This window comes from Emiliania huxleyi (assembly GCF_000372725.1).
Source record: "Emiliania huxleyi CCMP1516 unplaced genomic scaffold EMIHUscaffold_113, whole genome shotgun sequence".
Lineage (NCBI taxonomy): Eukaryota > Haptophyta > Isochrysidales > Noelaerhabdaceae > Emiliania > Emiliania huxleyi.
This window is the reverse complement of record NW_005201613.1, coordinates 368924-393983: the sequence shown is the minus strand read 5'-3', so window position 1 is coordinate 393983 and position 25060 is coordinate 368924. Positions and strand designations below refer to the sequence as shown.

Sequence of the window (25060 nt, the reverse complement as noted above, 5' to 3'; positions counted from 1 at the left end):
TGACACGAGGGGTTCGGTGGAACACAGGTCAAGCTCGGCAACGAACGCCGCAACGCCTGGACTGACGGTGCAGGCGGTGAAGAAGGACGATGGGGTGCGTGGCGGCGGGGACGGAGGCGGCCTAGGCGGCGACGATGGTGGCGGACGCGGAGGGAACATGACTAGGCTGGTAAAGGCCAAGTCGCCTTCGAGGAGGGTATCGTCACGGAGCTGTGTGATCTTTTGCTCGGTCTCCGCGGTCACGATGGCGGCCAGCTCATCAAGCGTCTGGCCCTCCTCCAAGATGGCGACGGAACGGGCAACGATCTCCACCTTGTTGGCGTGCGAGACGGTGACGCCACTTCCCGCGCCATCACCCTCGATTTCGGAGGCGTCAAGGAGAGGGTCCCCGCGGATCGTGTCGGTGCGGTCGAGCAGCTGCAGCAGCTTGAGCTCGGAGATGGTGGCGCCGTCGCCGATGGCGCACGTCGCCGATGCCGCCGCGCTCTCGCACAGGTCGATGATTTTGGTCTGATTGAGATCGGTCCCGGAAATGGTGTCGACGAGGTGGAACTGCGCGTCGAGGGAGATGCTGTCGGCGTAGTCGTACAGAGTAGACGCCGGGTCGCCAGTCATCTGGCTGGCGTCGAGCAGGACGCGCTGGTGGCGGCGTCCTGCTCCACCGTCTGGGGTTGAAGCGTCCGTAGCCACAGAGACACCTAGCGGCGACGCAGGAGGCGGCGGGGCCGGCGGCGGCGGCGAGGGCGGCGGCGGCAAAGGAGGCGGCGGGGCCGGCGGCGGCGGCGAGGGCGGCGGAGGCGAAGGAGGCGGCGAGGGTGGTGGCGGGGAGGGCGGCGGCGGCGAAAGAGGCGGCGGTGAGGGCGAGGCGGAGGGAGGCGGCGGCGAGGGCGACGCGGAGGGAGGCGGCGGCGACGGCGAGGCCGAGGGGGGCGGCGGAGAGGGAGAGGCGGACGGTGGCGGTGGCGACGGCGAGGCGGAGGGAGGCGGCGGCGACGGCGAGGTGGAGGGCGGTGGTGGCGACGGCGAGGCCAATGGGAACGGTGTCGCTTGGCAGACATAGCCGATGGGCGCGTTGCCGTCGTTGCTGTCGATCCCTCCGCAGGTAAAGTCGTTCCATTTGCCGTCGGTGTAGTAGACGTGGAAGCCGGCGCAGTCCTCATTTGTACTGCCATAGCTGTTGGGCTCGCCCGAGCCCCAGTTGGTGTAGTCGACGGGGCTGCCGTCGACCCACGCAAACGTGCCCTCTTCTTCGCGGTCGCTTAGCCCGATGTATGCGCGCGTGCCGGAGGGGACGACAGCGAAAGCGGCGTCCTGGTCGGCTTGCGAGGTAATCGTCGCGAGCTGGCCGCCGAGCTCTTTGCATGCCTCAATCGCACCATCGAACGACTTTGGGCCCGGGTGGTAGGAGAAGACGGGCAGCGGAGGCGAGGGGGGCGGCGACAGTGGGGGCGGGGCGGAGTAGGGCGGGGACGGCTGCAGCGACTCGCACGAGTCCCTCATGAAGTCGCTGCATCCTGCCCATTGGCACTCCTTCGCAAGCGCGGTTTCACCGCACAAGTCCGTCGCCCACTCGGTGCAGAGGTCGCAGAGCTCGAGCTCAGTCGGGTACTCCGGGCACGGTGGGCCGGTTGGGCAGTGCGCCTGCGCCCACTCGCCCCATCGAGGGCACACCGCAAACACCGCCGTCCAATCGGCCTGCGTTGCCGACTGACCGCACGTGGCCGGTGGCGAAGCGGGGGCTTTGCCCGGCGGTGATGGGGGTAGCGGCGGCAGCGACGGCGGCTGGTCAAAGTCGAAGCAGCAGGTGTACTGCGAGTCGCGGATCGCGATCGGCAAGTAGCCGTCGCGGCACGTCTGCGCCTCACCGTCTGGCGTGCCGTCCGCGTGGCAGTCGTTGCCGTAGCTCGAGCACTTGGACGCGTCGCAGCGGCAGTGAGGCGGGTAGCACGTGTAGCGACCTTCGCTCCGAGGGTCGTCGGGGTGAGGGCTGGCGGTGTAGCCGTCGCTGCAGGTCTGCGCCTCCATGTTCGGGTCCGCCCAGCACGTCGGCTCGACGCACTTGCTGTCGTCGTGGACGCAGGGAGACGGCGGGGGCGGAGCAGGTGCCTGGCCCGGCTGGAACGGCGGGTGCGGCGGTGGCGGCGGCGCGAGCGGAAACAGGCGCAGCGAGCGCACTCTGTCGCAGCCCGGCGTTGGCCGAGGCTCGCACTCGTACCCGCACACGAGCACGCTGGAGTCGTACGTGAATGTCTCTCCTCCGCCGCCGGTCTCGGTCGCCACCTCCACACCGCAGCCTGGAGAGACACGGATGAAGTCGAGCTCAGTGCAAGTATCAATCCACGTCGATGCGTCCGTCGAGACCCACTCGCTGCCGCAGTAGCCGCCGTCGTCCCCGCAGCAGTCGCCGCCCGATCTCGAGCCCCACGGCGAGCATTCAGAAGCCGGGTCGCAGTTGCACCCGACCGACTCGTAGCCGCGAGCAGCACACTCAGGAGGGGGCGGAGCGGGCGCCTGGCCTGGCTGGAACGGCGGGAGCGGCGGCGGCGGCGGCGGCGACGGCGGCGACGGGGCCGGGGACAGTGGTGGCGGTGACGAGGGTGGTCGCGGGGGCGTGTTGCTGCACAGGCAATGGTAGGAGCCGCTGCACGGCACGTCATGCCACGAGTTGTATGGCCCTCCCCAATTGCCGAAGGCCACGCAGTGCTCGCTGTTCGACTCGGGCTGGCCACCTCCCCAACTGGTGTATGTGGAGGCGCACCCCGTCGGCCAAGCCCAGCCACTGGAGCCTTGCTGAGAGGACGGCTGCCGGAGCCCAATGTATGCACCGCTGCCGCCGGCCGCGGCCCACGCAAGCGCCATCTCCGAAGCGGACGTGATACATGCGAGGCTCATGCCCGCAGATGCGCACCGGGTCGCGCAGCCATCGTATGAGCGCGCCGTTCCATCGATTGTGGTGAAGCTTGGGGCCGAGTGTGGCGGCAGCAGCGGCGGGAGCGAGGGCGGCGGCGGCGATGGTGCCGCAGCGGTTGCGCTGAAGACCCGAATGCGGCGCACGCTGTCACACCCCACGGTGTTGGCACAGACGCGCGTGTCCTGATGGAACGTGAAGCGCTGCCCGTCCGAGCGTTCCAGCTCATACGAGCATCCGGGCGTCACTCGAATGATGTCGAGGTGGTGGCACGTCTCCACCCACTGCGTGCCGTCGGCACTGCCCGCCCACGGCCCACAGTAGCCGCAGCACGATGGCCGCGTGTCCAGCTCCGCCCAACACGCGTGCTCCAGGTTGCTCGCCATGCCTGAGATGCCGCCATAGCAGCTGAGCTCATTTTCCGCCCCGTAGCCCCACGCCTCACATGACGATGGTGTCGATGGTGGCGGAGCGGGCGCCTGGCCTGGCGGGAACGGCGGCGGCGGCGGCGGCGACGGCGACGCGGAGGGAGGCGGCGGCGACGGCGACGCGGAGGGAGGCGGCGACGGTGGAAGCGACGATGGCGGCACCGCCCCGCTAAGCGCGCAGACAAACGACTTCACCTCTGATGGGTATGCACAATTGATGCATGGACACCCGCCAGCATGGCAAGTGTCGTACAAGCTCGATCCGCCAGAGCCGCTATCCAAGATCCAGATCTCTGCCGACGTCCAAGTGCTGTACATCGCCTGCAACTCCGCAGTCGCTGACGCAAGCGTGCCGCCGAGCGTCGCGCAGTACGCCATCGCGTCCGCGTAGCCTTGCTGCGGCGATCCGACGTATTGCAGTGACGACGGCGACGAGTCGCAATCGCTGTTGAAGCGGTAGAGCTGCCCCGAGCCGCCCGCGTTGCTGTTCTCCGAGCCTGTCGTGCACGCGTCCGTTGGGCAGTTGCAGTAGCCGTCCGTCTCGAAGAAGAAGTACTCGCCCACGCAGCCATCCTGCCCGTTGAGAGCCTGCACGGCCGCGGCGCACTCCTCGAGGGTCGTGGATCCTCCCTGAACGCCGTAGGTGCTGGCGTCATCCATGTGGATGTAGTTCGAGCAGCCTTCGCCGGACACCGCGGTGTACCCTCTCGCGCAGGAGCTCGGCGATGCCGGCGGTGCCAGACTCTCTGGCGGCGAGCAGCACGTGTTGCCGCCGTAGCCTTCGCAGCCCGACATCTGACCATTGAGCCACGTCACACCAGGCGTGCCCGGCATCACGCGCGAGAGCGTGTAGCCGTTCATGCAGTAGATGTCCGAATCGAGCGCGCAGCAGTCGTCGTCCTGCGACGTCGGACTGTATTCTGCACACTGCGACGTGTCGCACACAGTCGACGACGGCGGCGACGGCGAAATCGAACCCGACGAGCCGCCAGCAACAAGCACACGCACCCACACATCGCTCTGAGTGCTACTACTACTGCTGCCTGTGCAGCTGCTGGTGCAGCCGACGGCCGCCGAAAGCGACGAGCCGCCCACCACGCGCCCCGAGTCGGGCGAGCTGCAGTCGATTTGCTCGTTAAAATAGATTCCGATGCGCGCGTTGTTCTGCCCGTTGACGCCGCCATACGCCGTCTGCCCTACGATATTGAAGCCTTGCCGGTTGCAGTGCGGCTGGTAGCCATAGCCAGATAGCTGCCGCCAGTCAGAGAGGCTGCCGTTTGTTGACATAGAGCCGCCCATGAAGATCGACAGCAGCGATTGGGCCGGCGAGATCGGCAGACTCACAGAGTGCGTGACGGAGTTTCGTGTCATCTCGAGAATCACGACACTCGTCGGCTGTCCGAAAGCCGCCGTCTTACGCTCAGTACGGCCCTGGCTATCGGTGGCGCCCGTGTGAGGATTGCTGTTGGTCCACAGCGCGTTGCTGTAGTGAAAGTTGGGCGACATGCCGGCAAACTCAAGAGCGACTTGTGATGGCGGCGATGGTGGGGACGGTGGCCTCGCACATAATGGCCTGTGCGAGCCGCAGGCGCCGCCGTAGCCCGCGTTCCAGTAGAAGCAGGTGCCGCAGCCATTGCACTCGCAGTCGCTGTCACGCTCCATGCTACAGCCGGTCTGACATCCACCCGAGTAACTCTTGAAGTACCGCTGGCTGTTTGTGGTCGAGCCGGCATCCACGTCATACCCACCGACGGAGCTCGCGGCGCTGCGGCACTCCGACTCGCTCACGATCACGTCTCCGACGTCGCAGTCCGAGCCGGCATCGCCCTCATAGTAGTTCGAGGGCGGTGGCGTCAAGGGCAGTGGCGATGGCGGCGACGGCGCATCTTCGCAGCACGGTGCCCCAGCGTATCCCTCCGAATAGCAGCATGAGTCGTACTGGCCGTAGATGCAATCCTCAGCAGAGATCCCGTTGGCGAAGCAGTAGTCCTCTCGGCACGAATCGTCGGGCTGGCCTTCGTGGGTGCCGTTGAACATGTCCGTGTTCGAACCGTAGCAGTCGCACGTACACGTGAGCGATGGCGGTGCCGACGGCGACGAGTCGCAATCGCTGTTGAAGCGGTAGAGCTGCCCCGAGCCGCCCGCGTTGCTGTTCTCCGAGCCCGTCGTGCACGCGTCCGTCGGGCAGTTGCAGTAGCCGTCCGTCTCGAAGAAGAAGTACTCGCCCACGCAGCCATCCTGCCCGTTGAGAGCCTGCACGGCCGCGGCGCACTCCTCGAGGGTCGTGGATCCTCCCTGAACGCCGTAGGTGCTGGCGTCATCCATGTGGATGTAGTTCGAGCAGCCTTCGCCGGACACCGCGGTGTACCCTCTCGCGCAGGAGCTCGGCGATGGCGGCGGTGCCAGACTCTCTGGCGGCGAGCAGCACGTGTTGCCGCCGTAGCCTTCGCAGCCCGACATCTGACCATTGAGCCACGTCACACCAGGCGTGCCCGGCATCACGCGCGAGAGCGTGTAGCCGTTCATGCAGTAGATGTCCGAATCGAGCGCGCAGCAGTCGTCGTCCTGCGACGTCGGACTGTATTCTGCACACTGCGACGTGTCGCACACAGTCGACGACGGCGGCGACGGCGAAATCGAACCCGACGGCTGCTGGCAAATGGCGCGTGTCTGCCCGTCGCCGCCCTCGCCCACATCGTGCCATTCGGCCGTCCCAACCCTGTTGATGAAGACGCGATCCTCGCCGCAGTGGCACGACCCCTCGCCGCCATCCCAGTTCGTGTACGTCAGCGCGTTGCCGTCGCCGTCCACCCATCCATCCCCGGCCGCATTCTCGCGCGCGTCGAGCCAGCAAGCGTAGTACGACTGGCACGCAGCGTACACGGCCTCATTCTCCGATTCGGTGCGCGGCATGGCGAGAGTGAGCCCTTGCGCGGCGCACCAGGCCACCGCCTCGGAAAAGGTGAGCGCGTCCGGCGAGACCGCCGACAGGCCAAAAGGCAGCGGCGGCGAGGGCGGCGGCGGATCGCAGCAGCACACCTCTGGGCGGTGGCACTCTGGCTCGGTGTACGAGGCGCACGTGCCGCACGTCGCTGGGCAGAGCTGCGCGTAGGAGACGCGGTAGCCGTTGTAGTCCTCGTCGATGGTCTCGCACGTCGCTCCAACCTGCGCCATCTTCTCCGCGCAGGTGGTGCCGCCAGGGCTTAGGTACGCGTCGGCAGCGAGGATGCCCTTGGGGTCGTCGACACAAGTCGGCGACGGCGGCGGCGCCGGCATGCACGTGTAGTTGGGACAGTCGTCGTAGCTCTGCGGCTGGACAGTCGGCACATAGCCCGCCTCGCACACGGCAGCCTCGCCCATCGCCTCGTTCGCGCAGCAGTCGTTCGAATTGTCGCGGCACATTGACGGCTCGCCGCCGCACGTCGGATCGCAGCCGCCGCTAAAGTCGCAGCACTGCTCGCCGTAATGGTTGCAATCGCAGTCGCCGCACGAGGGCACACCGCAGTCGCCGCAGTTGCAGTAGCCGCCGCCGATCCCCTCCGCCTCGCAGTACGAGCGCGTCGGGCACACGTCCGCGCAGCACTCGGCGGGCGACGGCGGCGGCGGCGCCGGATCTGGTGTGCAGCACGTGTTGCCAATCTTCTGGCCTCCACTCGCGCACTGCGGATAGAAGCCCGCATCGGCGGGCCGCGCCCACGTGCCGCCCTCGTCGATCGCGATCTGCAGGGAGAGGGTGTAGCCGCTCGCGCAGCCGACCACGTCAGAGTTGCCACAGCAGTCGCTGTCGACACTGCCGTACTCGAGGCACACGCCCTCACTCGGCACGGCGCAGTCGACGGCCGGTGCACACGTAATCTTGATGCCGGTGGATCGGGCCTCGTCTATCGCGACGCACGTCTCAAATGGCACGTCGGAACAGCGCTCGCCACCATCGAACTGATCCACGCAACTGTCCATCGAGCTGTCGGAGCACGCGTGGACGAGCGTCTCACTGGTGGCGTGCATCCCCCAGTGCGTAAAGTCGACGTCAAAATACTGACCCGTCAGCACCGAGTCCGGAGTCGCCACGCACGTCCGGTCGGACAACATCGCCGACGTCACGGCAGGCGAGCCGCTGCAGTCGGTGTTCGTGAAGATCTGAAAATCGAGCGTATCGCACGACGGCGGCTGGTCGAAGAAGCAGCACGTGTACTGCCCGTCATTGACAGGGACGACCAAGTAGCCGTCGCGGCACGTCTGCGCCTCACCGTCTGGCGTGCCGTCCGCGTAGCAGTCGTCGCCGCCGGCGCTCGAGCACTTGGACGCGTCGCAGCGGCAGTGAGGCGGGTAGCACGTGTAGCGACCTTCGTTCCGAGGGTCGTCGGGGTGAGGGCTGGCGGTGTAGCCGTCGCTGCAGGTCTGCGCCTCAGACTGGCCATCGGCGTAGCAGTCGTTGCCGCTGCTCGAGCACTTGCTGTCATCGTGGACGCAGGGAGACGGCGGGGGCGGAGCAGGTGCCTGGCCTGGCTGGAACGGCGGGTGCGGCGGTGTGGGCGGCGCGAGCGGAAACAGGCGCAGCGAGCGCACTCTGTCGCAGCCCGGCGTTGGCCGAGGCTCGCACTCGTACCCGCACACGAGCACGCTGGAGTCGTACGTGAATGTCTCTCCTCCGCCGCCAGTCTCGGTCGCCACCTCCACACCGCAGCCTGGAGAGACACGGATGAAGTCGAGCCCAGTGCAAGTATCAATCCACGTCGATGCGTCCGTCGAGACCCACTCGCTGCCGCAGTAGCCGCCGTCGTCCCCGCAGCAGTCGCCGCCCGAGCTCGAGCCCCACGGCGAGCATTCAGAAGCCGGGTCGCAGTTGCACCCGACCGACTCGTAGCCGCGAGCAACACACTCAGGGGGTGGAGCGGGCGCCTCACCTGGCAGGAACGGCGGGAGCGGCGGCGTGGGGACGCCTGGCACTGCACGGCACGCCTCGAACTGCTCCTCGGTAGTGCTGTAGCCCGGGATCGATCCCGCGCCAGAGCAAGTGGCGCCGACGGGGTAGACGCCCGAGGTGTAGCACCGGCAGAAGCTCTGAAAATCGGCCGTGCCCTCCCTTATCATGGTCTGGCACGTCGGGCTGAGGCTGTCCCACCATGCAGAGGTGGCGACGGCCGCCGGGCACGTGCTAGAGCACGGCGCCTCGTAGCAGCCGGGAGGGGGGTTGACGCACCGCTCGTACAGGTGGGACACCGTGCTCGCGCCGGCCGTCGGAGCGCACGTCGCGGCGCGCGCCGCCGCCTCGTCGCCGCTTCTATAGCAGGCGCAGATGGTTGAGAGATCGCCCAGCGAGTCGCCAAGCCCGTTCATGTAGTCTCGGCAATCTTGCGTCATGGACGCTAAGTGCTGCTGCGCCGCAAGCGAGGCCGGCCCCGCCGAGTCCGACTCGTAGTCGCACATCCACTCGTCGCGCTCGTCGCCGGGCTCGGTGCACAGAGATTTGATCGGCGTGCTCCCATCGCACCACTTGCTCTCGTACAGAGTGGAGCCGTCCGAGGCTTTCTCGTGGTACTCGTGTTGGCAGGACGAATCTTCCACCCACTCCTTCACGAGTGAACCTTGGCAGTCGACATCTTCGTAGTGCTTGGCGACGTTCACGCCATCCTCGCAGACCTGCATGAAAGATTCGCCGCCGCCCCACGTTCCAAAACCGCAGGTCTCGCCGTAGACCTCGTGATGGCACTCGCCGCCGCATTTTGATCCACCTGGGTCTTCGTCGGTCTCGCCGTCGTCGCCGCCGCTGTCGTCGCAACCGCCGTCAATGTACGCTTGGACCGCCTCCCGGCCGTACTGCTCGTCGCATGCAGCCCGGCAGCGCTCGGCGATGCAGCCACATGTCTGATTGGGAGGCACCGACTCACCATCATGAGGCACATCGCGGCAAGCTTGCACGCACGCGCCGCACCTGTCAGGCTCAGGGAGAAGCGACGGCCAGCATGTGAAGGCCTGGCTCGACGCGGGTGTGGCGTCCGTCGGCGAGGTGGCCCACGTCCAGCAGTCGCCGGGCCTGATCGGGCCGCTGCTGCCGTCCGCCTTGCCCAAGAGCCAGCCGTACATGCCGTCGTCCTCGTTCGACCCCAGAGTGCCGTCGGCGTCGCCGCTGCAGTCGGCGTTGCTGAACCAAGAGAGGTTCGACGCGCCCGCCGCGCAAGAGATCGTGTAAAAGTAACCCCGCTCGTCGCCCACGCACTCACCGTGGCCGATCGCCAGCACGCTGGGGGTGCCGGTGCAGTCAGCGGAGGAGTAGAAGTACGTGGCGGCGCCGACAGGAAGCGAAGGCGGGGCGCCGCAGCAGCGCTCGGTGTAGTGCTGCCTGGTGCCATCACGTTCGCCCGCCGGAAGCCTGTCCAAGAAAGCGGCGAGGCCAGCGCAATCGTACGGGAATGCGGAGTAGCCGCCGGCCGCGCACACTTCCTCGCTCCCGGCAGGCAGTCCAGACTCCACGATGTTTCCGCCGCCGGGATCCAAAGTGTCGCCCGTAAAGCAGTGGACGCCAGCAGGAGTGGAATCCACGGCGCACGGCTGGCTCGGAGGCGGTCCCACCGGCATGGTAGAGCCGCAGGGAATGTAGCCGACGCACGCATCACAGCCTTCGTCCGCATTGGCGCATTCGTCGGGTGCACTGAGGCAGTACAGAAACGAGAGGCACCCCCGGCAGTAGTCCGAGATCGCGGTGCAGTCGGGCGTCGGCGCACAGACGTAGCGGGAGGAGCTGCCCTCCGCATGATTGACACAGGAGAAATCGGCGGCCAACGCGTACGGCGACGGGGTGGAGGTGCAGTCGGACGTTGGGAAGTACTCGCCCGTCAGATAGGGCGTTCCGCCCCCCATATTGCAGTACTCGCCCTGCACGCTGAAGCCGGCGCCCGTATCAGTACAATGCGAGTGCGGCGCAGTCGGGAAGGCCTCCATTTGCCACGTGCGCGTTGCGGCGCCATTGCAGTCGGGACCCGCAAAGTCCCAACCCTGACTGACAACGCCCACTGAAGGCGTCGCTGGAGGGGGCGGAGCGGGCGCCGCGCCTGGAAAGAACGGCGGAAGCGGCGGCGGCGGCGGAGCGAGCAGCCCTGCGAACGCGAGGTTGGCAAGCTGCTGCATCAGCGTGCAGCCAACGGCGTAGCCGTTCGTGGCGATGACCCCGAACGAGATGTCGAGAGTCGGCGAGTAGCACGCGTAGCGGCCGGAGGCGCCGAGAGCGCACACCCAATCCGGGTTGTAGAGCCAGAACCTGTAGCCGTAGCCCATGAGCAGCGGCGACGCACCACACTGCCTCCCGCTGTAGTACCAGGGGGACCAGTGGTTGCTCATCGCCGTCTGTACGAACGTCGTGGAGAGGAGGCGGGGGCCGCCGGGCGCAGCGAGCCCCTGCTGCCGGAAGAGCAGCACCAACTTGGCCAGGTGGCGCGGCGCCATATGGAGGTCTGTCTCCGTGTTCTGAAGTGTCCCGGCGTCGATGGGCCACGTGAACTCACCGGCGGACACGCCGAGCGCGGGAAACAGCGAGCTCAGTCCGAATTCCATCGGCGTGAGGCCGCTCTTCTCGTAGATGATCCACGCAAGGATCTTCTGCGTGCAGATGTAGTTGAAGGAGCCTACCTCCGCGTTGGTGAAGCTGACATAGCCCTGGTTGAGCGTCGCCACCAGCGTCGCGGTTGCACCGCCCCAGCCGCAGCCCCACTCCGTCAGGCCGCTCGACATCGTAAGGAGCTGCTCGACCGTTATCAGCCGCTTCTCTGCGCCTCTGTTCACCGTGTCCCAGTTGAGCGTCGTGAAGATGTCCTCGAGCTTTGTGGAGAGCGTGAGCTGCCCAGCGTACAAGAGCTCGCCGATCATCGTTGCCGCCCAAGATTTCGTGCACGAGAAGATTTGGTACGTCGACGTTGCGTCACCGACGTCGTACCGCTCGGCGACGACTTCAGTGCCCTTGAGGACGACGTAACCTTTAAAGCCGATGCCCGAAGGGCCGATCGCGTCGGTGGCCGCGCTCAAAGCAACGGCGTCCGGGTGGGTGTTGTAGCCCGCCGCGTTCACGAGCGGCAGCGAAAGGTCGACGTAGTCGTCAGCGGCAGACGGCGTTGCTGGTGGCGATGCCGGCGGCAAGGGCGGAGTGCCGGGTGGTTGTGGCGCCGGCTCGTCGCCGGGGGCTGCAGCGCAATTGTACATGCCTTCGCAGGTCGCCGGTGTAAGGTCGTCGCCACCCAGGGACTGGTAGCCCACGCAGTGGAAGCAGTTGAGCCGATTGGCCGGGTCGTAAGCGGCTTTGACCTGAAGCAGGCGAGGCAGGTTGGCGCCCCACGCCTGCGCGTCCCAGTCGGGCTCGTCCTTGGCCGCGTGGTTGTAGCACACGCCTGCGGGCGGCCGGGCGGTTTGAGCGTTGGGGCAAGAAGGTGGGTGCCCATTGGCTTGAGGAATTTCTTGCGGTGTGGCTGGGCGCGCATTGGCTTGAGGAATTTCGAGCGCACCTGAGTCGGGCAGGTCGTCGCGCAGTCGCTCGATGAGCCTCGGGTCGAAGACCTCCATGTTCCAAATCGAGACGCGTACCGACGGGTGCACGGCCGTCTCGTCGGCGGCCACGTCAGTGACCGCGCCGCCCAGGAAGTAGTTGAAGGTGAACCAGCCGTTGTACATCATCCACTTGAGCGTCGCCTTGGCCTCGGCGCCGTTGTTCTGCGTCACCCAAGCCGCAGGGATCATCCTCGAGTGGATGTTGACGCCCGCCTGCCCCGTCGCGTCGGTCTCGGCGCCAAAGGTGCGGCAGGCGACGCTGGAGCTGTCGCGGCACCCCACTGTGCGCGACGCCCAGTAGCTGTCGAACTCGGTCAGGCTGATCGTCACGTACTGCTGCTGCTCCGCCGTGAGCCCCGCCCGCCACTCGCGCAGCGCGCCGACGAACGTGGCCTCGGCCTCGCTCGCCGTGCCACGAAAGTACAGCACGACGATGGACGAGAGAGTCCAGTAGCCTCCCGACCACTCGCGGCCGAGCGTGGGCGACGTCTCGACCCAGAAGTCGAGCCAGCTCTCGATGACGGGCGTGCGGCTCTCCCAGGTGGCCCAGGTGATGTCGTCGATGCTCATTGAGAGCGCCGCCACGGCCGATGACGCGTGTGTGCGGTGGTAGGCGGCAGTCACGACGCCGAAGGCGCCGCCGCCGCCGCCGCGCAGCGCCCAGAAGAGGTCGGGCTCCGAGCATGCGTCAGCCGTGCGCAGCACGCCGTCGGCAGCCACCACCTCGAAGGCCACGACGTTGTCGATCCCGTAGCCAAAAGTGCGCGAGAGGGCGCTCAGCCCGCCGCCCATTAGCCAGCCGCCGGCCGCGGCGACCGTGAGACCGCCGCCGCCGACGATGTCACGCCCGGCATCGCCGACCACCGGGTACGCCTCGCCCCACACCTGCCCGCCGCCCACCTTGAGCACCTGCTCGGTCGCGGTGCCGCAGCTGTCCGTGTGAGTGGCGATCGTGCCGAACTTTTCGAACTCGGCCATCCAGATCAGCAGCGAGCCCTTCATCGCACTGCTCCCCGCGTACGAGTGCCCGGACGTCTTGACTGAGACGCTCAGGTCATGCGTGCTGGCAAACTCCAGCGCGGCCTGCACGTCGGCCACCGTGGCGGCCGCCACCGAGTAGGCGGGAAGGTTGACGAGGCCGTCGCCGGCGCACGCCTCGAACTTGCAGTGGTTGTCCTGCATACACGCGCCGTGACCCTCCTGCATCAGGCCGATTGCGTTCGTGTACTGCTCGTAGCAGACGTCGTAGGACTCCTCCGCGAGCGCAGTGAGCGCCGAGGGCCCTTGGCTGAGGGACTCGGCCAACGATGCCCAGTCTGCGTTGGACGGCCAGCAAGACTGGCCCGGCACGCAGTACGACGACGGCGATTCGAGCATGCGGCGCTGGACAATGTCCGATCCCGTGGCGTCGCCCACGAGGTCCCGGCCCTCGGCAAGCACGAGCCCCGCCAAGCAGAGACCGAAAGCGACCATGTCGGAATTTGAGTCGCTGTCGCGCCTCGATGTCGCTGTCGCTTCTGCTTCAGGTTGGCGCCGTGCCGAAGCTTTCTGTTGATTTTGCACTGGCACCGCGCGGCACTTGCACCCCCAAAGGGCGTGCAATTGGCGTGCAACACCCCCGCCCACGGGTTTCTTTTTCCAGATGAAGTGTGTGAGTGTGTACAACTCTCACTCACATGACAGGAATTGTCGCCTTCCTATCTATCTATCTACAGGAAGGAAGATCAGGGGTAGGGTGGAGAACGTGGGGGCGAGGCAGACGGCGGCGGAGCTGCGACGGCGATGCCGAGGGAGGTGGTGGCGACGCGGCGACACGGAGGGCGGCGGCTGCGGCGAGGCAGGAAGCCACAGAAACGTACAATTGGAAGGCTCGGCACTCTCACGGGACGGCGAGACACGCGCACGGTAGTACGTGTAACACGAGCAAGTCGGCCGGCAGCGGCACGTCGCCGCGCTGCGAAAGCAGGAGCATGCACCGCACGAGCGCTCGCGCGCCGGGGTGGAAGAGGTGGTGCGTGCTTGGGCACCACACGATCTCTTGCAGGACGCGCCGTGGCAGCAGGCTGCGCGCGACCTCCCCCAGATCACGCACCTCCGCGACGGGATCGTTCGCAAGCCGCAGCGCAGCCTCCGCCACGAGCGCATGAGGTGCAGCGCCGCCCGCGGCACGGCGCAGCGTCTCAGCTTCCTGCCTCGTGAGCGTGGCGTCGGTGCGCACGCGCGCGTCGAGTGCCTCCTCGAGGTAGAGGCGCGAGGATGGCGTCTCGAACGGAGCCACGTCGAAGGCGCCGTGGCCAACCGCCTCCAGCACCGTGGTTAGCATCACCGCGCCCACAAAGCGCAGGTGGGCCGACGGGTGGCTCAGCATTCCGAGGTACATGTGCCACGTCTCGCCCGGCCGGAGGTAGCCCGTGCGCTGGAGGTGGCGGCGCGAATTGCGCTCGAGCACGGACGAGAGCGAATGCACCCAACGGCTCGCCTCGCCGTCAGCAGTCGGGTACAGTCGGCGCAACCACTCGGCGGCTGCCCGCGCGAGCTCCGGTCGGTCGAGGCAGTACGCAAACGAGCAGACGGTGTAGCACGCGCGAAATTGGATCTTCAAATAATGAGCTCGGGTCTCCCTCAGGATCGTCGAGCACCACGCGACGATCTCGTCGGCCCGAGGGGCGAGCAGCGGGCGCAGCGTGGCGGTGCCCCGGAGGGCGACGCGCATGAGGGCCCCGAGCGCCATCTGCTTGAGCCACGAGTGGCACGCCGGCGAGGCCAGCGCGTCGCACGCGCCGTCGATGAGCTTAGGGCTAATCTCCGCATCCGTCAGGTAGTTTACGTGGTTGTGCAACACCCACAGCCAGGATGGCGTAGTGGCGAACGCCTGTGGGCGGCTGGCGAGCCGGCCAAGAGCCGTGGCAAGGCCGCGAGCGCACACGACCAGCCGCTCCTCGTGTGTCTCCGTGATGTGTCCGATGAGGCGCACGACGCGGTCGTCTTCCATTCTGCGCAGGAGCTGGTCCATCACGTCAGTCTCAAAGAGACTGGTGCGCAGGCCGCGCTCGTGCGCCTCGTCCCGCTCGGGGTCGGACCAATTTCCGTCGAACCGCGCGAAAAGGCCTTCGAGTACCTCGGGCGTGAGGTTGACGTGGCGGAGAGAGTGGCGCGGCTCGAGCTCCATGGATTTCCGGGGTCGCGAACTCCATGGATTTCTGCCTTTTCTTTTCTTCTTGTGTGAGGATCTGCTGAATTATTTCTTGCGTAGTGTTTTAGTGCGGCGGGGATTTAAATTCTTTTCTGGCGATGTCCACCCCGCCGCGCCGCCGCTCGCGCCGCCTCGCCCCCACCACCGCCGCGCCGCTTACCCCAGCCCGCCCGCCCGCCCGCCTCCTCGACCTCCCCACGGACCTCCTCGTGCGCGTCGTCTCTCGCTGCAACCCTCCCGACATCGCTCGCGCCGCGGCCGTCTCGCTGCTCTTCCACTCCTCGCTTGCGGCGGAGGGCATCCGCTTGTGGGCGCGCGAGCGCGGCTTCGAGCTTCCCGCGCAGCCAGAGGGCGAGAGCTGCGCCGTGCGGTGGCTGTGCTTTGCGGCCTTGCTGTGCGAGTCCAACCCGCCGGCGAGGGCGGCGGCAGGCCAACGGCACAGCGTCTTCATTGATGGCGAGGGGCGGCTCTCGTCGTGCGGCTCAGAGCAGTACTCCTTCCTCCCAGGAGGATCAGCAGCGAGCTCCTTCCTCGGCCACGGCGAAGGTGTGGCGCGGCTTAACACACCTGCCCGCCTCCCGTCGATGCTGGGCGGCGAGCGCGCCGTGAGTGTGTCGTCTGGAAGCGCGCACAGCCTGGCCCTCACCGCCGCTGGCGCCGTCTGGAGTTGGGGCTACGGAAGCCAAGGCCGGCTAGGCCACAGTGACTGGCAGGCCCAGTGCCAGCCGAAGAAGATCGAAGGCTTTGCTGGCCAGCGCGTCGTCGCAGTGTCGGCTGGAGCACTCCACAGCCTCGCCATCTCCGCCGACGGCGCCGTCTGGAGCTGGGGCTTTGGGGCCTATAGCCAGCTAGGCCACGGCGACCAGCAGAACCAACTGCTGCCGAAGAAGGTCGAGGCCTTAGCTGGCCAGCGTGTCCTCGCTGTGTCGGCTGGCTTTAGCCACAGCCTCGCCATCAACGGCGACGGCTCCGTTTGGAGCTGGGGCTGGGGAGCCTGTGGCCGGCTGGGCCACGGCGACCAGCAGGACCAGCCGCTGCCCAAGAAGGTCGACGCATTTGACCAGCGTGTCGTCGCCGTGTCGGCTGGAATGCACCACAGCCTCGCCATCACCGCCGACGGCGCCGCCAGGAGCTGGGGCCGTGGAGTCTTTGGCCAGTTGGGCCACGGCGACCAGCAGGACCAGCCGCTGCCCAAGAAGGTCGAGGCGTTGGCGGGGCAGCGCGTCATCGCCGTGTCGGCTGGAATCGCGCACAGCCTCGCCCTCACCGCTGACGGCGCCGTCTCGAGCTGGGGCAAGGGAGCCTCTGGCGAGCTGGGCCACGGCGACCAGCAGAACCAACTGCTGCCGAAGAAGAACGAGGCCTTGGCTGGGCGGCGCGTCGTAGCTGCGTCGGCGGGAGGCGATTACAGCATCGCCATCCTCTGCGATGATGCCGTCTTCACCTGGGGCCGGGGCCCCCACGGCTGCCTAGGCCACGGAGAGGACCTGTCGAACCAGCTGCTGCCCAAGAAGGTCGCGGCGTGGGCGCCGGGCCAGTGAGGCAAGGCAAGATGCATGCACATGCACACATCTCCACGCGCGGCCACTGCCGCTGCAACGGACGGCGGCCAGGGGGGCAGGGGAAAGGGAGAGCAAAAGGGTCGCAGCAAAAGCGGGATCCAGCGGTGTGTCCACATTGTGTGTCCGGTCGAGGCTCGAGGGAGGCCCCAGGTCTTGTGCAGGGGCTGGCGGCTGCCGATAAAATCCGTTCGCATGTGTAAGGACTCAAAGTCGGGGCGAGCGATATAGAGAGTGGCGGGGTCATGTAGGCGCGCGAACGAATATTAGTTAGTGGATGATGATGCAAACGCAAGCTCGTACTCAAGCTCATCCCGCTCTCCCGTCCACCCTGGTCCCTGCGCTCGCACGTCTCTGACTCGCGTCATACATGCGCATCTCCGTCTCCCCCGCACTCCACCCCCCGCGCAGCGCCGCAGAGGGTGGCGCTGCCGGGCCCGGATGCCCCAGAAGAAGAGCTCCATACTCTCAGACGAGGAGAGTATCCACAGACATGGCCTGAAACATGGGTACATGGCCCATTGTCCTGACCTCGCGCGCCACGCCGCGTGTCTTCAGGCTACCGGGGACGCCGCTTTGTCGGTCCGCGACGCAGGAGAGAGAATCTCGACAATGGATTGCAGCGCGTTTGGCGCCTATGGAGCAGCAGGCAAGCCGTGACGCGGGAGGGGAGAGAGAGAGAGAGAGAGAGAGAGAGAGAGAGAGAGAGAGAGAGAGAGAGAGAGAGAGAGAGAGACGCCCCACCTCCTCGCTTGGCGGCGGAGACGGCCCGAGGCGGCGATGCAACGGCCCGTCTCACCTCGTCCGAGGAAGAGATCGACTCGGCCCCCGCGCGCAAGGGCGCGTCCGGCCTAACGCCAAGGCAACGTCCGGTACTCCTTGCTCCCCGCCGCTGGTGAGGGGGCAGACAACCTTGACATCGCGGAAAGAATTTTACAAGAACGGTCAGCACACTGGCACAACAGGGGCGCACTAACTGGCGCAGACTAGCACACACACCGGCACACCACCGGCTCGAGACCACCGGAGAGCCTAAGCGACTCCATTAAGAAAGAATCTAACGGCAATGCACAAGAATCGGCACGGCCTGCACATGCAGCGTTTGTATATCGTTCTCCACACCGCCGTGGCGTGGCAGACGGTGAACGAGCTAGCATGCGGAGAGAGCGGCATTGTGCACGGAGCAGAGTGCACTTGGTCGACCTCGTGCTTCCTCCGACCCGCTGGTGATTTTGTGTTAGCCTTGTGTTTAATATGCCAATAACATACTCAAGTACCCGAAAAACGAAAGGGATTGATTGGCGAACGCTGCCGGCTGTAAAGAAAGAAGCCCCTGGCGAGGCAGGCTGTTGGGGGAGCGCAACAGATTTAGAGGTTTTGTGTGCTGGCTCTGTCTGCTCGGGTTGTCGCTGTGCGCGGCTAGACCGAAATATGCTCTTGCGTGGGGGCCTTGTGTGTGAGAGAAGACGGGAATTCCCACAACAAAGCTCCCTCGCGCAACACTAGCCGACGTGGAAAAATGACCAATGACTGAATTGACTCGAATTTTACCTTCGCGGCGTCTCGCGCACACGGCCATAGTAGCGGGCAGTGCTGTGAGGGCCCGCTTCGGCGCCTCGGACTTCGGGCCGGCTGGTACGCGCTGGTTTGCTGGCGTCGTCACGTCCGCCAACGACGACGGCACCTTTGCCGTCCAATACAACGACGGCGACTATGAGGACTCGGTGCTCCCAGAGTACATCCAATCGATCAACGAGGAGGAGGAGGACCCGGAATGGCAGCCCGTTTCCGCGCAGGCGGTACGAAAGGGCGGACGCAAACGGCCGCTATCGTCTGAGTCCGAGGCGGTCGCGGCAGACAGGCGTCTGAAGATGGCGGCAGTGGCAGCATCCCTCGCGACATTCGCAGACGGCCATCATCTCCATCTGAGCTCCAAATCCAGCACCGGCTACCTAGGCGTCACTTCAATAATTCATCAAAGAAACCGGAGCTACCCTGCCAAACCGTTCAAAGCGACTGGGCCATGTAGTGATCTAGTAGCTGGGCCACAAGGACGTGGTCAGCACCTAGGCTCTTTCGCGACGGCAATCGAGGCTGCCGTGGCGTATGCCAAGCACGTGGCAACCGTGGGCCACCGCGGCGCGGGTGCGCCGGGGGGGCACTGCTTGCGCGGTGAGAGCGCGGTCGATGCCGAGGTCGTTCCGGAGCTGCACGCCGAGGTCATCTCTCAGGTGGACTGCGAGGCGGTCGAACCGCGTCCAGGCATCGCGTCGGGCGACGGAGCGCAGCGCTTGCGGCTGCAGCGGCACATGCGAGATAACCGGCTCAGCGTGACTGATGTGCTGCGCTTGTGCGCGTCGATGATGGATGGCGCCGCGGTGTGAGAATGCGCAGCAGTGTTGGGCGTGTGGGCGTGTGCGGGGTCCGCCGGTGTAATGTTATATCCGCGTGGTCGATGGTGCAGGCGTCGGAGGTGGGACGTACGAGTCGAAACGAAGGGAAAACAAAAGAGAAGCAGTGTGAAGCCATAGGACGTATTTTCTTCTCACACATCCCAGACTTGATCCGCTTTGGCTCCACGACCACGTGCTGGGAGTTCAAGTGCTACACTCCGTTCCTCCCCTCCGGCGCAAAGGGCAACGGCTCTGCTCGCTGCGGAGGTGCCGCCTCCCGTGCCGATGGGCACTTCATCGCGCTTGGCAACACTGAGAAGCACCTCTCCGTCGTCGTTCTCGGCCACCCCCAACGGGGTGACCCGGACACGGAGGAGCAGTTGGACCGTCGCGCTGGCCGCGCAGGGCGTGCGTTGCGCCGCCGTGACCAACGCGCCGAGGGCCAACGCAGAGCTGATGCTCGGCGCGATCGGCGCCGTGGCGGGCAAGGAGAGCCTCAGCTTCTTCTCGCCGTTGATCATTGGCGACGAGTGCAGCCACGCAAAGCCGCACCCGGAGCCCTACCTCGCCGCGATGCGCCTCCTCGGCGTAGAGGCGGAGAACTGCCTCGCGTTTGAGGATTCGCCGTCCGGCGCCGCCGCGGCCGTGGCCGCAGGCACCCAGACCGTCGGCATCACGTCGACGCAAACCGCCGAGAAGCTCGAGGAGGCGGGCTGCAGCATCGCGATCCGCGATTTCGAGGACCCGGGACTCGCAGCACTGCTGCGAGACACATGGACATTGCGCGCCGCGCTGCTATGACACTCGAGGTACACGCCTTGATTTAAATATGATACAATCTCCACCGCATCTCGTGGCATCTGTACGGCTCTACAGGTGTCGGCTCTGTCCTCTGACTGAAAGCAACAAATAACGCAATGCCAATGGAAAGAGCAGTAACTATTCAACGAGCAGTGTCCAGTGATTTGCATGGTCCAGGACTCCTACCGCGTGCTCCCCACGCACGAGGAGGCTGCTGCCCACAGAGCGTCCATCCACTGTTATCACCCTACTGTGAACTGTGAGCACTACTTCTACAGTCCTAAAACGGACTACTACTCGGCGTGCGTGAAGTTGTCTGCGAGGCAAAGACCGCCGCCTGCTGGCGCGGCGCCTAGATGAGCGAGGCAAAAGAGAGATACAGTTGTATGCCCTAACTAAATAATAGGTCATTAAAGGTCATTAATAGGTCTTTAATAGGTCGTGAATGGCTGATCGGCGGCGATCGCCATCAGCGGCTGCGGCAGCGACGTGAGAATTGACCACAGGCCTGTTGGGTTGGGGAGGGGAGGGGGAAGGGGGACGTTGAAACCACGCGTCCCACGCGTCCCAAGGCGCGTCGTCCCTCTCGCCGCTTGAGTATGCAGTTCTACCACGGCACCTCGCTGGAGGCAATTGTGGCAATCCAGGAGTCGGGCTTCCGCGTGGATCTGTCCGGCTCTAATGCCGGCGCCGCCCTCGGGCCAGGAGTCTATGTTACCACGACACTACTGAAGGCCCTGAACTACGCTGAGGGCACGGCCGGCAAGCCAAACCCGGCGGCTGGAGGTGTGCTGGTGCTGGAGGTCGCCCTTGGACGCTGCTACCGCGTGCGTTCGAACAGCCAGGGAGAGCGCACCAGCTGGGCAGCTCGGGGCTACGACTCAGCCTGGGCCGCAGAGGGTGTCATTGGCATCCGTGAGGAGCACTGCGTGAGGGACCCTGCGCGTATCCGCATCACCAACGTGGTCCTGGGCAACACACGAGCTGCACAGGATTCCGGCTATCAGGTTTGCAACGGGCGCCTTCGCAACGTCACGAGGGAGAAGGCGGTGAAGGAGGCTCAGCGCAAGCGCGATGTGGGCCGGCTGATCGAGCTCGGAGCCGAAAGGCAGCGGGCAATCGAGTTGCTTGACCGTTACGGCTCGTTGCAGGCGGCTGCGAACGCGTTGTGCGCGGCTGCGGACGCCTCCATTCCTTTGGAGGTGCGGAAGCGGGTCCAGCAGCTGCGCAGCGGAGGGGACGGGCAGAAGGAGAAGGCCGCGAGGGAGCTGCGGGAGCTCGCTTTCAACAACGCGGTGGTGATTGCGAGGGCGGGGGGCATCGCGCCTCTGGTGGCGCTGGCTCGCGACGGCACGGACGAGCAGAAGGAGAACGCCGCGGCGACGCTGTATTTCCTCGCTGTCAACGCCGATAAACAAGGTGGCGATTGCGAGGGCGGGCGGCATCGCGCCGCTGGTCGCGCTGGCTCGCGGCGGCACGGACGGGCAGAAGGAGAAGGCCGCGGCGGCGCTGGCGAACCTTGCTCGCGACGCCGATAACAAGGTGGCGATTGCGAGGGCGGGTGGCATCGCGCCGCTGGCGGCGCTGGCTCGCGGCAGCACGGGCGGGCAGAAGGGGTATGCCAGTTGGGCGCTAAGGAGCCTCGCTTACAACAACGCCGACAACAAGGTGGCGATTGCGAAGGCGGGCGAGGAGCTTCAGGCCAAGATGGCGCAGCTACAGGTCGCGAGGGAGAAGGCGGAGAAGGAGGCGCAGCGAGAGCGCGATGTGAGCCGGATGATCGAGCTCGGGGCGGCAACGCGTGAGCGGGCAATCGCGTTGCTTGAGCGACATGGCTCGTTGCAAGCGGCTGCGAACGCGTTGCGCGCGGCTGTGGACGCCGCCATTCCTTCAGAGGTGCGGGAGTGGATGGAGCAGCTGCGGAGCGGAGGGGGCGGGCAGAAGGAGAAGGCCGCGAGGGAGCTGAGGCTCCTCGCTGTCAGCGCCGACAACCAGGTGGCGATCGCGATGGCGGGCGGCATCGCTCCGCTGGTGGCGCTGGCTCGCGACGGCACGGACGGGCAGAAGGAGGCGGCCGCGGGGGCGCTGTGGAACCTCGCTTGCAACAACGACGATAACAAGGTGGCGATTGCAAAGGCGGGCGGCATCGCGCCGCTGGTGGCGCTGGCTCGCAATGGCACGGGCGGGCAGAAGAGGTGGGCCGTGGGAGCGCTCGCGAACCTCGCTCGCAATGCCGACATCAAGGAGCTCCTGCGCTAGTATGGGCACCCTCTATCACAACACTACTGATCCTGGTCATTAGAGCTGCCAGGGATAGCATCAGGAGCCGGTAGGAGTCAAATCCCCTCATATTTCTGAGACATGAGCCCCCATTCTCGCACAACATGCCAATATCCATATCTTTCCATCAATCACCGAAACGTGCGACGTACCGCGCGCACGCCGTTTTCTCGCTCCGCCAAGAGATACACCCAGGGAGCCACACACCTCTGGGGGGAGGCGGGGGCCCCCGGAGGCACCGTGCGCCGCGCCGCACGACGGTGCGGAAACGGGGCCCGGCTCTACTTAACTACTAGTCTCTACTAGCACCGACTTCCCGAATGATCAAGTTGATCAGAGGGCAGATTTGGAGAGATCTCGAAGAGTACACACAGATAGACCCTCCAATCATCAGAAAACTCCAACCTGATCGGTCGTACTGACCGCCGACAGATCACTCCAGACAGCAGACAGGCCGACGTCTGCACGCGGCCGGCCGGGCGAGAGGCTTGACACGATCCGACCCTGCGACCCTCATGCTGCTGCTCTAGCTATCAGACATGCGCTGCTGGCTGCTGCCACAATGTGCGACCGGTGCTGACCCACTTGGCGGCCTTCCCGGTCAGTGGTGAGGCGCAGTTCAGAGCTGTCGATGGCGCGATGCCGCACTGGTCCCACATTGGTGACACGAGACCACCACGTTTGCCGGTCCAAGAGAGAGGCACCGGCGCTGTCGTGAGAAGGTACATGGTCCCTCTTGACTGCCCATGCGCGCGAGGCTGTGTATAGGCATAGCCTCGAGAGTGCCAGCAGCCAATCCGAGGCAGTTTGTGACGCGCATTGCGTCAGAAGCGTGCACGCGCTGGAAGGACACCTCCCTACTGGCCGCACGATCAGGTCGTCACTGAATGCTGGATACTAAGGCCGCGAGCTATGCATGTGGTCAATTGTGCATCATGGCACGGTCAGCAGCGCCGACAGGCTGTCGCAAGGCGTGATAGCCATGGTCGCAATACGACGCGAAATTCTCATGAAAACAAGGAGAAATCGCGAAATAAAATAAAAATCGGCGCCTGCGGCGGGCCATGGGACCCCATCTCCCCCCCGCATGGGTACCGCCTAGGGGCCCCGCCTGCCCCCAGAGCCACACACACACACGCTCTCCGCCCACCGCCACAAACAAGTCGCTCTCTGTCGCCTAGCATTGTTCCCTACACCTATCCCCAGGCCGCGCGCACGGCGTACCCACCTATTGCAGGTCGACCACGCTTCGACATCGCTAGCCTTGATGTGGCTCCTGAGCTTGCTGGCTGCTTTCAGCCTGCCGTCGCCGCCCGCCGCCTCTCGCCGCCAGCTCCTGAGTCGGGCTGCTGCCTCTCTGCCGGCACCCGCAGCACTAGCGTTCGCCGCAGAGGCGCCGTCGTCCGTCCGCGTCAAGGGTGCGGCGGAGATGGACCTCGAGTTTTACGCCCGCGGCCTGCTCGGCTCGGGCGGCGCTCCGAGATCGGCTCCGCCTCCGCCGCCGTTGGCGGCGCGCCAGCTGGACGCGGCGCTGGCCAAGCGCTTGCTGGACGCTGCCGCCGCGGGCATCGCGCCCTCTGTGAGCGCGCCGAGCGCCGCCAAGCTGCGTCAGGCCGCGGGTGCGCGCCGCCAAGCCCTCGCAATCGAGTACGATCGCGCGCTCTTTGCCGGCGCGTTTAGTGCGGCAGGCGGCTACGACACCTCCCTGGGCGGCGCGAGCGCGCTGTCGCAGCCAGAGGCGCTCCAGTACGGCTTTGACCTCTCGGCGCTCGCCCTGTTCACGCTCCTGAGCGAGGCGCGGCTGCCGCGCAAGGAGCTGGCCGCCTGCTACGCGCGTGTGGGCGAGGAGCTGCTCGTGGCGGTGGCGGCGGCCACCCCGGCCCCGCCGCAACAGGCAGCCGGTTCTGCCTCCTCCCTCTCTGAGATACTCAGGGGCGTGCGCGCGCTGCTCGACGCGCTACAGCGCGGCGGCTACCTCGCCGCCTACGCGATTGACGACGGCGACGCGGACGAGGGCCTCTGGCAGCAGCGCTCGTCGCTGAGCTCCACGCGGTTGACCGTCACCCTGACCGATTCTGCCGCCTTGCGAGCCGCGCTGTTGCTCAACGGGCGCGGCGTCTCACCCGAGCTCGCGCGGCCGCTGCTCAGCGCCTTCTTCGCGTCGCGCGGCGCCGAGGTGACCGAGCAGAGCGACTTCTTTCTCGACGGCGAGTACCGCGAGAACCCAAAGGAGTACCGGCCCACCCAGCAGCTGCTCTCATTCACCATCGCCCCGAGCGGTGCCCCGAGGTAGACGAGACTCGAGAGGGAGAGTACAGCGCTGTAATAAAAGAGAGCCTAGAAAAGTTTGTCCGTAGTGCTGGAATGGAATCATCGGCCGGCCGCCGTACGCAGTGGTACTTTCGACTCGGCGTCCGGAGAAATGGGAGCTTTTTTTCACGTGAGTCGTGAGCGGCGCGCGTGTGCCGCACCCGCAGAGCCGCCTCACCCCCAGTGAGAGCACACACTATACTTTATAAGTCTCGATATATCGCTCTCTGTGTATCCTCCTCGTAGTCCCTCAAGTACAAGGACCGCTCTACAAAGCGTTCTGTCTTGCTCTCGGCTCTCTCGTTCTCTCTAAACACCGCTCTCTGCTCCTCACTCTCCGCGCCACAGTCCGGACGCTCGCGCCCGTACTCCCTTGCGCGCAAGGCGTACGCTGCGCGGGAAGAGGAGGGGCTTGCGGCGTGCGGGCGGCGAGTCCTAGGCGCCCCTCCTCGCCGCGCGCCCCTCCTTCCCCCCTCAGGCCTTGCGGATCAGGTTGTTGACATCCTCGGGCGCCCAGATGAGCTCGCCTAGAGCGGGGGCGTCCGTCCGAGGGCTCAGGAGGGGGGGGGGGGGCGGGGGGGCCGGGGGGCCGCTCCGCGCCTTGACGGCGTCGTCGACAAAAAAGGTCTGTTCCACTGGCGCGGGGTCCGCAAGGC

General features: G+C 66.1%; 5 protein-coding genes across 5 annotated transcripts in view; 3 read left to right on the top strand and 2 right to left on the bottom strand.

Annotated features, from left to right (window-relative positions):
• The window catches only part of EMIHUDRAFT_109093 (hypothetical protein), a gene marked incomplete at both ends in the record, with an annotated part of 16989 nt that extends 1952 nt beyond the window's left edge, over positions 1–15037 (bottom strand). The window contains 3 exons of the mRNA XM_005791447.1: positions 67–11711; positions 11826–13366; positions 13773–15037. Of these exons, the coding sequence (XP_005791504.1) occupies positions 67–11711; positions 11826–13366; positions 13773–15037 (14451 nt within the window). The remainder of the gene's footprint in view (positions 1–66; positions 11712–11825; positions 13367–13772) is intronic.
• Positions 15038–17088: 2051 nt separating this feature from the next.
• Positions 17089–17666, bottom strand: EMIHUDRAFT_223957 (hypothetical protein; the record flags this gene model as incomplete). The annotated part of the gene is made up of 4 exons (XM_005791446.1): positions 17089–17118; positions 17184–17255; positions 17420–17471; positions 17620–17666. 4 exons carry the CDS (start codon positions 17664–17666, stop codon positions 17089–17091), a joined length of 201 nt encoding a protein of 66 aa, XP_005791503.1.
• Positions 17667–19415: 1749 nt separating this feature from the next.
• EMIHUDRAFT_56982 (hypothetical protein) lies at positions 19416–19796 on the top strand (the record flags this gene model as incomplete). Its single annotated transcript, XM_005791445.1, has 1 exon — positions 19416–19796. A coding segment is annotated over one exon (381 nt), but the record flags the coding sequence as incomplete, so codon positions are not given.
• A 617-nt stretch (positions 19797–20413) lies between these two features.
• Positions 20414–22995, top strand: EMIHUDRAFT_223954 (hypothetical protein; the record flags this gene model as incomplete). Its single annotated transcript, XM_005791444.1, has 2 exons — positions 20414–20982; positions 22863–22995. 2 exons carry the CDS (start codon positions 20414–20416, stop codon positions 22993–22995), a joined length of 702 nt encoding a protein of 233 aa, XP_005791501.1.
• Positions 22996–23302: 307 nt separating this feature from the next.
• On the top strand, positions 23303–24387 carry EMIHUDRAFT_466745 (hypothetical protein; the record flags this gene model as incomplete). Its single annotated transcript, XM_005791443.1, has 1 exon — positions 23303–24387. The coding sequence occupies exon 1, from the start codon at positions 23362–23364 to the stop codon at positions 24385–24387; it is 1026 nt and encodes a 341-aa protein (XP_005791500.1). The 5' UTR covers positions 23303–23361.
• Between the last annotated feature and the right edge of the window lie 673 nt (positions 24388–25060).